The sequence below is a fragment of the Corvus hawaiiensis genome, chromosome Z (assembly GCF_020740725.1).
Source record: "Corvus hawaiiensis isolate bCorHaw1 chromosome Z, bCorHaw1.pri.cur, whole genome shotgun sequence".
Lineage (NCBI taxonomy): Eukaryota > Metazoa > Chordata > Aves > Passeriformes > Corvidae > Corvus > Corvus hawaiiensis.
Window position 1 is genome coordinate 40,441,157 of NC_063255.1, and position 13,591 is coordinate 40,454,747.

At 36.2% G+C, this 13,591-nt stretch overlaps 1 protein-coding gene across 4 annotated transcripts in view; it reads left to right on the forward strand.

The window, feature by feature from the left end:
• The window catches only part of FRMD3 (FERM domain containing 3), a 134,885-nt gene that overhangs the window by 95,512 nt on the left and 25,782 nt on the right, over nt 1–13,591 (forward strand). For all 4 annotated transcript variants that reach the window (XM_048292010.1, XM_048292011.1, XM_048292012.1 and 1 more), the window contains 3 exons: nt 112–209; nt 1,428–1,551; nt 12,133–12,220. In XM_048292010.1, the coding sequence (XP_048147967.1) occupies nt 112–209; nt 1,428–1,551; nt 12,133–12,220 (310 nt within the window). The remainder of the gene's footprint in view (nt 1–111; nt 210–1,427; nt 1,552–12,132; nt 12,221–13,591) is intronic.

The following is a 13,591-nucleotide window of genomic DNA, read 5'->3' on the forward strand; positions in this document are numbered from 1 at the left end:
AAAGAACAAGAGAAAGATCCAAAGTAGTTGCACAGCTGGTTTCACACTGATACATTAAATCTGTTACAAAAAGATATTATGTTGTTTCTTAAATTTTTAATTATGTTTCAGATACCTCTTATATCTACAAATAAAAAGGGACATTTTCCATGGCCGTTTGCTGTGCTCCTTTTCTGATGCTGCCTACTTGGGTGCCTGTATTGTCCAAGGTAAGTATGAGCAGCAGGCTTCTTTAAATACTTCACTCATGTGTTGGTCCTATCAAAGCAGCAACACAAAACTTGTGTGACTACAGCTACTAGTAACGTGTTGTTGTTGTTGTACTGTTTCCCTGTATTGACATGCCACTACGAAACATAAATAATTCAGCCAGTTAGCCAATGAAAACCAAACTGGAGCTTAAAAAACAATTAAACCAAGCAAGTTATCTTAGCATTTTAGTGAAGAAATATGGCATCAATGTTAGATTCCACTTATCAAAAAAGAAAAACTCTGTTCTGAATCATGAATGGAAATGTAGCCTATTCCATTTGAATTAAGCAGGAGAAAGCGTCATCTGGTGCTCTTTCTTATGTTAAAGAAGACCTGTGTGATGATGGAATCGCTGACAAAAATAGAAGATGTGATTCAAGGGGAAAGAAAATTTATTTTCCTTTTTTTTTTTTTTTTTTATTCTCCTTCTGTCTCTCCATTATTTCCTTAGGACCAAATTCAGGTATATATCTTGAATTGTATAGAGAGGAATATCGTCTATATATCTGATAAGGGAAATCATATGCTTGAGAGTTCCCTTTGTTCCACCTTAATGTGAATGAAGCTCTTAATGCATTACAAGGCAGTGTATCCAAAACAAAACTGAGCTCAGGCCTTATTAAAAGAGGCTCATTTAGAAAATTAGAACACCAAATGCCAGGTTTGGGTACCTAAGTGACACATCTTTTAGAAGAGAAATCAAGTTCTGCTTGGTACCTTAATGAAAATTATGGCCTGTGTTTCTCTGCTAGAACAGAATTAGGACCAGTCCATACCAGTGAGGATAAATCATGGGAAAAAGGGGAGAATCAGGTGTGCATTGTTTTAGTTCTGCCTGGTACCAGAACGATAGATACTCAAAGGGGAACATTGCCTATGCTTCTGTTTTACGGAGCATTTTTCTGCCACAGAAAATAGTTTAGTATTACTAATTAATGCAGTAGTTAATAACGCATTGAAGTTCTCTTGAAACTCATTGATTAAAGTGGCAGTTATAAGGATTTTGTTGTTTCAGCTAATTATAAATTCCTTAAAGAAACATTTCTTGAGAGATGCTGGATTCTTACTGAGCATGGAAGTACCTTGAATTACACTGCATTTACTGACTTCTTTCCGTATTAATTAGTGTTCCAATTGGATTTTTCTGTTTTGTTTTGTGTTTTGGATCTTTTCAGCTGAGCTTGGTGATTATGATCCTGATGAACACCCAGAGAATTACATCAGCGACTTTAAGATTTTTCCCAAGCAGTCACAAAAGCTTGAGAAGAAAATAGCTGAAATGCATAAAAATGAATTCAGGTAATTTATAATGCTGTTTGGTAAAAAGACAGCTAAGAAATACTTTTATCTGTTTCCAAGTAGCATATGTTAACTTAGGAGGGTTTGTTCCATGAATTATAATCGAAGCTCTACCAATATGCTGTCTAATAAGCTGTGTTTGAAAATGTGGTTTCAGCTTAGGCAGTTTTCTCTGCCTGTTAACCTTCATTAATCATAGCTGTTTCCTGCATGACTGCTGGTAATTTAAACTTCATTTGCTTGAAATGTAGGTCTGGTTAGTGGGAACAGCTCTCATGATCAGAGCTGCTCTGGTTGATTAGTGGAATAACATCTTTCATTTATGGATGACACGTTTTTTGCCCAGAAATTTATGTCTGTTGAGCAATTCTAAAATTCTTGATAGATATTGACCTGATTGAAACTATAATTAGGTTGTTTTATCTGTAGGTGGTTAATATAGTGGTGAATTGCACAGAAATGTATTTAAGTAACTTCCTTGGAAGACAAAGGAGGTGAGATCCAGGACTCTCTGCATGCTCTTTTTTCTAAATTTTTAAATACTGTAACAAAAAGGAAAGGAGAAAACAGATTAGTCAATCTTCTGGTTTTTAGGTTAAATGAGTTTTAGGAGACAAGTAACAGTGAGCTGTGCAACTGTACCCTCTTCAGGGTTGCCAGTGAATGACATGCAGAGTGTTGAGAGGGAGCTTTCCTGAGGCCCTCAGCATTTTGCTTAGTTGAGGATAATCCTTGGTACATGGGGAAAGGCACAGGATATGCAGAAAATCAAATGAAAGCAAATGATTACACGAAATAAAAGAACAGTTTTAATTGAAAGATTACAAGGCTCTTTGCACTTGCTTACCCTGTGTTTTGTTTTCGTATTTCAATATATGCAAAAAAAGGAGAAAAATTCTTTTTCAGAAGAGTTAAAGCTTAAAACACTTTTTATTTCCAGAAGTCTATAAAACATGTTTTTAAAATAAAGTGCAACATTCATGACAATAAGATTGCTAGTATTAACGTGTCTTCTCTTTTTTCCTTCCTGAAACCTATAAAATTTCTTTGCATTTCTTTCAGTGAAATGATGTTTTAAATGGCATATATCTAACATTTTTAAAGCAGTCCAGCCTGCACTGTACACGGACCCATAGAAACAGCATTTTAAAATAGGAAGAATAATTTCTTGTTGGTATTGTTCCATGCAGTGTCTGCAGATTTCCAAAGGATAAATTCAACCTTTAAAAACCAAGATATTAATCAGTTAAGACAAGGTGCAATTGAAAAGTCTGATAAATTCAGTCTTTCAAGAACAGGCTAGTGCTTTATTTAAACTTAGGAGAAGAGAAGGAAGGCTGGTAGGCCAGTGCTGGTGGGTTTTATGTTTCGTAACACTGGGAGAGATGTATTTTTCTGTGTTGGTTTGCTTTTTCATTTATGTGTAATTCTGAACATCCTTTGTCAATGTAATCATCTAGTTCCTCTGTTATGAACAACCAGACACACTTTTTAGTTCATCTTTTAAATCCCCTTTCCTGTTGGTGTAATCTGTCTGATCCTGTGACAGTAAATGTTATAAGCTTTCACACAGGTCCCTCTGGGATTCTCCAAGTCCTGAATTCCTGCCATCAGTGGTTGCTCAGCACACGAGGATATCCCTGAATTTCTTCAGTAGTCTTGTTAAGGCATACCACTCATTATTGCCTTTTGGAAATCAGATGGTGTCAGGCTGATTTTTTTTGCTTGTGGATCTGCTGGTTCCTATAAAAATCCCCAGGAAGTGTTTGAGGCATAACTACAATTTATAGAAGAATTCTCTTCATATATCCCATTTATATGTTCCATAATTCTCTTTCTATTCCATATTTTACCTGTTTGTATGCTGCGAATTTCAGGCTCAGTGGCTTGTAGCTCTTTGCAGCCCTCATGAACTGCCATCTTTCTTTTCTGTTTTCTTTGCTTAAGTCAGCATCTGGTGTGCCTTACCTATTTGTCTATTTTCAGAGAACAAAGTTTCAGAGCTGTCTGGGTAGCTGCTATCTGGCAATTTCCCACTGTAGCTCTGTCTTGCCAAAATTGATCATCCTCTAACATTTTTTACATCAGACATTCACCAGTCACACACAAGTTTTACCTTTTTCTGGGTATTTAATCTGTGTATGTCTATTCTAGCAGTACAAATCAATAAAACATATCCGACATATCATGAACTATATAGAGAGGGTTCCAGTGCTAGATGATCAGATTTACATATCTAGCTGGAAAAAATGATAGGAAAAACAGGCTTCTCTATGGCATTGATTAGCACATCTGCTTCAATGCATCCTTCAGCAAGTTGAATTTTCTGATAAAAAGTAATATTGTGCTGCTCAACTAATATTTTTAAAAGTGCTGCAAAGGTTTCCTCAGGCCTTTTCTTACAAGATAGTCCAGTGACATGTTAGCTGACATCTAACACGAGAGAACAGATGAGTCTGAGAGCCTTTTTAATCCAGATGCCATTCATGTGCCTTCAAAATTGTTACCTCTCAGTTTCAGCTCTGTGTCTGATTCTTTGTTTTCTTCACATGTGTAAACAAACAAAGATCGTGACATCGCTCTCCAGCAGTAGGCTCCCATATAACCAAAGCCCGGGGGCTTGGAAGAGGCCAGTTCTTCACTGAATCCTTTGTCAACATCCTTAAGGCCTGTTCATTGGTCCCATCTTTTCTTCTGTCCTACAGAATGAGGGAAGAATTTAGATTTAGAAGGGAATATGAAGGTATGATGGGAGTGTCTGGGAAGCAGCAATAGGGTACTGTGACAGCTTCCAGTGACCTAGTGACTCATTGGGTGTTATTTAGAAGCCTTTTTTATTACTTAAAGCAGATGTATGACATGTTGTCATTATTTCTTACTGGTTTTGGCTATGAGAACTTCACTGGATTTTAACAAAATATGACCCATTATGTGACTTTCTGTTGCACTTAATTGCAAAAATATAAATGCAACAGACAGAAATTCATAGCAGATTTGTTGAGTTGTGATTATCTTGTGAATTTTAATTAATTATTCTTCCCTTATTAACGAAGGGGGAGGTACAGAACAATACAAAAGACAGAAGAGAAAAACACCTTCTAATAAACTTGATATCAGGTCTCATGTTCTTCAACAGAGTTTCTTACTCTGATAAAGTTCCCTAGTTTTGGAAAGATACTTTTCAGCCAGAGCTCCCAGAGGCTAGCCACCTGAAAATACAGAGATTTCTAAGGGAAAGATTGACATAAGTCCCTATCAAGGGAATTTCTTCTTGTAGGACTGATGTTTTGGTAGGGTTTTTCCTTCTGTTTTTTTTTTCTTTTTTTTCCTTTTTTTTTAAGAACTCACTGGTTGAAAATCAAGCACTTTTTTATCCCATCTGAAAACTAATAATCCATTTTAGTTCTTATATGAGATATTGCACCATGTATTTATAGAAGTGTTATGTAAAAAGCCTTGGATTTATCTGAAAGCCTCACACAAATATTTACTTTTTCAAAAAATTTATAAAGCTACATGACCTGTTCAAATGCCTGTTTTCAATGCTGACCTCATATAAGTAAATACAAGTTATTTATTATTCCCTTGGATAGCCAATGTGGATGCAGGCTTAAGATACTTGAGTGTTACTGAATTGGCTGTTGTCTCCACTTTGTGTACCAAATGCTTTGCAGAAGTCATATGTGAAAGATTATCTTTTGGGAGAAGGAAAAGTTTCCTCTGAGGATGTGAAATCACTGCCATATTCTGATAGTAACTATCTCAAAACACGTTTAAAGTGTTAAGCTAAAGGGAGTATTTTCTTGAAAACCAGAGTAGAAAATTAATGCTTGTCTTTGATCCAAGCTAAATGAAAAGTGTTGCTTAAATTTGTTTTGAAAGGCATATAACATTTTTATCCTTTGCTGCATCATCTACATTGTAATTACACAGTGAGGATTTAAGCATTTTTCAATTTCCTGTGCTGCTTTGACTCTTACTGCGATCCCTTATCCATACCATCAGTTCCCATGTGGCTTTTACCCTGGTGCCAGCAGGAGCACAGTATATCCCACTGATGCGGCTCTCCAGCTCTCGTGCAGCTGTCAGTGGAGCCACTGGCAAACATAACTACAAATGTTACTATCTGAGTACAATCTGGGAGGCTGTCCTAGAAGGCTTGGCAACGGTTGCTAGAAAATGCTTTTCTTTGTGGGTGTTGTTATAATTTCATTCTAGATTAAAGCAACTTCTTTCATGCTGAGTACATTGAAATTCAGCATACATTGAATACCTCAAAAAGCACTAAAACTAAGTTACCATGTAGCAAGTCCAGAATCAGGTGGATTTATTTCATTTAAGTGCTTCTTGCAATTAAAAGAACATATTATATGGTTTTATGTGTAATGCTGGTGGCAGACTCATCTACACTTTATATTTAGCTTCTGGTACTACGCTAATCACATTGGTATCTAACAGCCTCGTACACACGAAGGGAATTCAATTGAAAGAACAGACAGTATGCTCCAAAACTTGCAAGTGACATTACAGGAGACAGACCCCACTTTTCTGGGGACCGAGGATTTGCTGAGGTTTAAGTGGAGCTGAGGAGGATGTCTGGAAAAGAGCAGAGGTTGGGCTACTGCAGGGATAAGTGCCTTCCAGGCCTCAGGGGCCAAAGTCTTTTTAATTCCTAGTTCTAAAAAATATACCGAGGACTTTGGAGGGCCGAGTCCAATGTCCTCTTCATTTCAGCTTTGTTATCCCATACTGCCTTCCTTAGAGTTTCCCAATGTAGGCGTTTAGAGCTGTGTATCAGACAATATATTGGCAACTGTCACTGCTACTTCAAAAATAACTAATTCTCTAAGTATTAAAACACCATTGTGTGTGATGCAATAGGTGAATAATTTGATTCTATTCTGCTACATTTTCCTAGTGTTTTCACTCCAGAATTCATATCAGTTGTAATCTGCATGAATTAGAGAGATGGTTGGAATGTAGTCACCCAGTCCTTTCCCTGAAGGATTCTGTGTGTGCTAATTTCCTCAAAGCTTTTTTCTTCTGAACCATACTTTTCCAACAGAAGTGTGCTTAAAACCAATTCAAATCAAGGAACTGTTCTTGTAATTCTGGATTGACTAACTAGAAAGTAGTGAGATATTCTTTTGTTGGATTAGTGTTTGCATGGCACAGAGAATATTTCCAGAAGATTTACGGTGAGGCACAGCTTTATGTGAGCAAGAATCTAATGGAAGAGGCAGGTGAAGCAGTAATCTAGAGAAAGGAACTTCACAGACAAAAGAACTGACTTTGCCATTCTCTTTTGAAAAACTGAAAAGATATATCAATACATGGGATTTTTCTTTTTATATAATTCCAAGAAGTAGTCAGTAGAAAGGATAATCTGAGTTGAAAAGGTCGTAAAATTTATGGCAACATTGAAAATTTTTTAGCTTTAGGAGAGATTTGTCTTGTGTGCGTGTACTTGTGCATGCACTGAATTTTTTTACCTTTTTATTCCCTGGAAGAGTGGTCATAATCATGATCTAAAAATGTCATTGTTTCTATCATGCTAGTTGTTGACTGTCTCACGGTGAGGTTTGGATTCAGGTTCTGCATACTTAACACACTGTTATATTCAGATATCTGTGTGAAATTCTCCAATATATGGATTTCTTCATCAGCTGGAAGGAGCTATTTCCTCTGCCCCCCTCCTCCCTCCTCACCTCTTCTCTATTTGGAGAAGGCTTTATGGAATAGGTGTGTCTGAATCAGAAATATTAATCTACTGTGATAATGAAACCAGAAAGCTTAGTAGATTTCTCTGTATCATGGGAATACATTTTAAATTAATAATAGGTAAATTAAAACTGCATCTCTTCTGTAAGTGTATTCTGTCTTTGAACACACTTAAAGCTGTCTGTGTCACTGCATCACTTTATGAAATAAAGATGAAACACAAATGTCTGAACACAGACTTCCGAGACACCATCTCAGTCTGATCTCTGAAGTCATACAAATAATTAGAAATGTTCTGGGAGAAGGAATTGTGTAAGTGGCGCATATCACCACAGCATGCATGCTGTAAAATTGAACCCATAAGCCTTTAATAGACTCAGTAAAAGAGTTTGATTATTGTTTTAAAGTGATTATTTGGGTTTTACTGAGATTCTATCTGTCTGAGAGAAAAAAGAATTTTGCAGTAAAAGTTAAAATTGTTATTTAACTGTTCTGCAGCTTTCTAAGTTCAGTATGTTTCAGCAGTTTTCATCAATTCATTTACTTCCTAGATGATAATGTCTCTTTCTGTATACAGACCCATTTAAAGGCTTTCCTCTGCCTTCAGTGCCAGGCTGGGCAGTTCCTGGGGAGCTGCACTGCTGCTTGGCCAATGTGCTGAGGCTGGCCTTACTATTCGGATAAACTGAACCACAGCCTACAATGCAATTTCATTTACCAGTATCTTCATTTAGTGCTTTTCTTTGAAATTATCACCACTGGTGTTCTATTTTTCCACTACAACTGAAACATTAGCAATCATAGCAGGTTTACTTCAATACCACATAGCACCATTATTGTGACTAAAACCAGTAGCAAACAGACTTAGTTTAAAAACATCTCTACTGTGTGCTAAAATCTTCTGAGATTAAAGTAAAAGCTGATCAAGACCATTAGCACTATAATTTTATCAAATTGGAGTCTCAGCTACATGCAAAATGTTTTAAAGACACAGCAGCAAAACCTTATTCATGTGGTAAGCAGTTGTGTGTTCAGTGTACAGTGTAGCTAAATGCGCTGATTCTTTATGCAGAGTTCTAAATTTACTTTATGTTAAAAGGAAACCCAGGTAACCCTGTTCTGCTGAAGGATGTCCTCTACAAGCTCTGGGATATAACAGCAAGAATATTTAATAGGAGGACATTCTTCTTGAGGTTGTTACTGTTGTCTCTCCTGAGACCATGATGAAATACGACCATGGTTGCAGGGCAGGGCAAAGAGTGAGCCTGTGTTGTTTAAAGCATTATAGCTGGTTTCCCTGGTTTGCATGGAGGGGAATACATGATGTTGCTAGAGACCAGATCATTATGTACATATTTATTTATTATTTTATTGAAAGACATTAATACATCTTACAAACCATGAATGTCCAGAAATTAAACATAGATAGGACATACTCTAGTAAAGTATTGCTATTGTATTTTGCAGCAAGTACCTTTGCTTGACATAGAGATGACGCAAAAGGGTGGGCTGTAATTGTTATTACTAGTCTGTTAATAGTAGGATCTCACATCACTTCATAAGTCAGTAAGAGGATCAGGGAATACAAATCAAGTGACCTCACTAATGTCCTTGAGGAACCAAGAAGGTGAGAATAACATTGAAAATATTTTTTCTTTGTTGTTATTACTCTGTGGTCTTTGTTAAAAGGCATTAATGCTCAATCCTGTGCTATTTCATCCTTAACTTTTACTGAGATTTATGACTTTGGTGTGTAACAGATACATATTTCAAAGGAAAGGTATGAAGGGGAGAAAATTCTGGAGCGAATTGGTATTGGCAGTGAGTGAAGCAAGAAGACCTTCACTGTGACACACCCTGGAAGTTGTTCCCTGTTGAGCTTCCTTGCCTTTGAAGTGCTTCAGAGTTAGGGACCCTGTGGAGAACAAAAAGAGCTTTTGCATCCTCTAGTGCATACTTCTCATGAGCCTCAAGTTAAAAACAGAGTGTGTTGCATACTTCTCAGTGTTCTGTTGAAATATTTGTTTCATTAAAATTTTATTAGAAACTTTTGGATTGATAGATTCCTGGGTTGAATCATTAATTTGTAGCTAATGGCTGTGGAGCTCTAATTTCACAAGTAATCCACTTTTTATCATTTTTATGGTATGCAGAAACTTTTCTGAGTAGTGGTTTCTTTTGCTGGTCCTCTTCAATACCTTTGTATGCTGCAGATGGGTGCTGTAGTGCCTGGAACAGATAGAAAGGGAATATATATTTCCCTTAATGCTGAATATATACTGAAAAATAAGGTCAAGAGCAGTAAATGCACTGAGAGACATGAATTTCCAAAGAGTACTGGGTTCCAAAAAAGCAAAGATGTGTTGCCTAAATATTCCCTTTTTTTCCACTGTAAGAGGAAATAGTTGAAATACTTCAATAAGTGAGTACACTATAAATTCTTATGTAGGGCTGTTTATTGGACATAGAAAGCTTAAGGGCTTTTTAACAAAGAAAATCAAAGGCATATCTAATGTTAGATCAGTGATTGGTAAAAAAAAATGTTGACTTTGCTGATAGGATTTGCTACAGTTATATTTTTGTTTAGTAAGAAAAATTTCATTACTAAGTTACACACAAAAAGCGTATTATCAAGGCTTAAATATTAATCCTTTGATAAGAGATGAATGAGGATTTTTTCATTTGATATTGTCCTTGACTCTTGTGCTTTGTGATGTTCTTTTAAGGCTTTGCACTGTAGCCATCTGATTAGCCTGTAATTGGATAAGATCAAATTTGTCAATGTCTTCTGCTTTTTTTTCCCCCAAGTACCGCAGCTTGTTTCACTTAATGCACACAAAATTAGCATAGTTTCAGAGGCTATAGGGGAGCCTGATAACATTTTTTTTAAATGGCTCTTTAACAGTAATAGCAAGTTAAGATGTTTTTCCCCATTTGAATATGCCAGCTCCCCAGACAATAATGTTAAAAATTACTTGTCACTTTTTGGTCCATTGAATCCAGAAGATTGACTATCCCTTGTACCAGCAAACAGAGGTGGATAAAAAAAATGCATTTTATGATCCTTTATTTTTGTAAGGCCTAATACCCAATAAACACTCAAACTGTTTGGCTTTTTACTATGCAACATAACTATTCTAAGTAATTTAGGTCAAACTAGTTAATTACTTCTGTCAAGTGCAGTCGACTGGTACATGCAATGAACTTGTTGCTCTTTTAGGGGTCATTTATGGTCTTACAGTTGTGATGACACATAAAGTTGTGATTTACTAGTATTTAAAATGGAGAAAAAACTTAGTAGACCTACCAAAAAATTGACTGGAAAAATAAGCATTTTTGTTTTGTTTGCTGCTTTCTTGCTGCTTTCTGCTTAATTATTAGCTATATAAATAGACATTTGTAATTTTTGGTGGAAATGGTGAGAAAGAGACCAAAGTAGGAAAGAGAAAGAAGTCCACTTCTTCTCTAATTTTTTTTTTTTTAATTTAGAAGCAAAACATCCACAAAAATGTGGTCTGAAATAAAGTGAAGGCTGTGTAGTGTCAAAAGAGGTCCACAGCCGATACTGAAGAAGCCCAAGAAATATCATGGGGTTGACTGGGAGAGGATGAACAGTGAAGTAAAAATGAGCAATTTTAAAACTGTGTAACAGAAAAGGTTATTGATACTTACATTGCCACAGGTCATCATCCTGTTATGTTCAAAATAGGATTTGATATCCAGAAGCATGCTAGATGTTGTTTTAATTGTTGAACTGAATTTTAGGCCAGATACTGGATATCATATGTCAATACTTGTTGGTTTCTACCAGATGGGGAATAACAGGCTTAGAGGGAAATTATTGGGAAATTGGCTACACCAATCCACGGTTTTAAGTGTTGTTTAAGTGTTTAAGTGTGAAGTTTTAAGTGTTGATTTCCATGTACAATTGGTCACAGTGTGAGGCTGGATTCACAAAAAAATTTTGGGGTAGAATAAAGTATGACTATTTCTATGTTCCTTGAAAATTTGTTTATGGCTCTTTTCTAAATTTTTTTTTTTGTCATTTGCATGAGAAGTGTTCATGAGGCCTGGCTTTCTAAAGGTCCTAGGCACTGTTCATTATCATAAAACCATATTATCTGTCAGAATCATGTACTCTAGTCAAACAGGTACATAAATGAAATAATACTTGAAACAGTTCACTTTCAAATAGGCATTGTAAATCTGTGTTAGAGCTTATTGTAGTGGCAGGAGTTACCAAAAATCAAGTAAAGATTACTCTAGATCTCAAGTTTTCATGCCACATTTTGGGCTTTAGTGTATATTTGCTGTTGATTATAAACCCCCTAAAAGTAGGGGTGTATAAATGGAAATGCTGACAGATTCTGAGCTATCATGTTGGTAGCAGGCACTGCTATAATTAGGCATACATCTGAGTAGGCAGTGTAATATGATTGCTGTGTTTATACCCTGCACTGGAAGGAATGCTTGTTAATCTGCACAATCCTTTTGAATGCGATAGGGAGCAAGAGTTTGTGGAAAAAAGATGCTGAGGTTCATTTCATACTCCGGCTGACATGAGGGTATATCAAAAGACAAGAAATACTTGCAGGATATTAGATAATTCTGGTTAGTTGTTGTTATCTCAGGATTTATAAAAACATCAGAATTTACCTGAAAAAGCATGGTACGATTCAGCAGAAGAGAACATGTGAAAAGTTTTCTGTCTTTTTATTACAAACAATACATGGTTGAAATAGTTTGAATGTCACTAAAAACTTTCCTTTCCTCTGTCCTTAGGCATTTAAACTCTCCAGTCAAAAAAGTCTTTTCCACTTTTCTTTTTATGTAAAACTCCTTTTTCTTTTGTAATTTCAGAGGTCAGAGCCCAGCTGTTGCTGAATTTAACCTGCTTCTTAAAGCAAATTCTTTGGAAACTTACGGTGTTGATCCTCATCCTTGCAAGGTAACAGTTCTTTTTATTAACCTTTAATAAAATATTCTTTTTACTAACAGTAATGGAATTGATTTAGCTCTGGTTTTTATCCAGGCACAAATAGAGAGTAATTTGTAAAAAACCTGCCCTGGAAATACATATTATGCTTAAGCCTTGGAAATACATATTATGCTTAACATTTCTGCATCAGTCAAAAGAAAGGTCTCTCCAGGGGAAACAACAGAAGAACATCACAGGAGAATCTAGTAGACTGTCATGACATAAGCTCTGATTACAGTCCATAATTTCTTTGCATTTAAAGCAAAATTCCAGGACTGATTTTTTTTTTTTTTTTTGCCAAGGTTTTCAGTATTCAGCATTATTTTGACAAGAAGATGCAACAAATTGATAATCCATGGCAGATCAGTTTTTCAAACACCATCAAAATATGTAAATCTTAGGAAGAACAGCAAGCCAAATGTACAAAGAGAACCCACTTCCCATTCCCACTTTCCACTTTGTTGTTTTATGGTCCTCTATAAGAAGGTGATCTTAATTACCAGTTCTGATTATCCCGCATGTCTGCATTTTTAAATACTTGGTTGTATCTGCATAATCTGCAGTGTTTATCTTTAGTGTGACTTGCTTTGTGTTTGAACTGCTGCTTTTGCTGTAGCTAGGGTATTATCTCATCTGCTGGGACAGATGTTACAGTTCAGTTAGCTGTTCTGGTGGTGAGCACCCTTAAGCAGTCAGCTATAATGTAAAACTGCGTAAGATTTTGTATATACTTTGTCAAGAATGGTGCTCCTGTGTGAAAGACAGGGTCTGGTTCAGAGCTCAGTGAAGTCAGTGATGTAGTAAACTTTATTTGAAACTATACTGCAGATTTTAAAAAGGCATCCCAGAGACTTAGGTTGGCACTTAGAGGCATAACTGGCTCAGAATTTTCTCTTTACCTGTGTGGCAGGGCTTGTAGTGTAGGTGACAAGCACAGGTTCATCACCCATGCTTAAGGAAAATTTGTCCATCTTCTGGCAGTGATTGCAAAGCAAGGTTCTTTGCTGGCCCCTTTTGACATGCTCCTTCCGGTGCTGTGGCTGCCACTCCAGAACCATCCTTGTTTTTGTTCCCCTTTACTTTGTTGGTGAACCATAAGGCATAATAAAGTTGACTACCTTTAGCAAGTTGAAGGTATAGAACCTGGGATGGACACAAAATCCAGTTAATATAAAATTAATCTCAATCATTAATCAAAAATGATAAGCCAGAACTTTTATCGTGGAGTTGAATTTTAAAAATTGTCTTTTCTATTTGCAAGGCAAGTAGCACTATATCTTCTAGTTTGTACTGAAGAGTACTTGAGTACAAAACAGAAGCTTATAGTAGTAAATGCTGTCT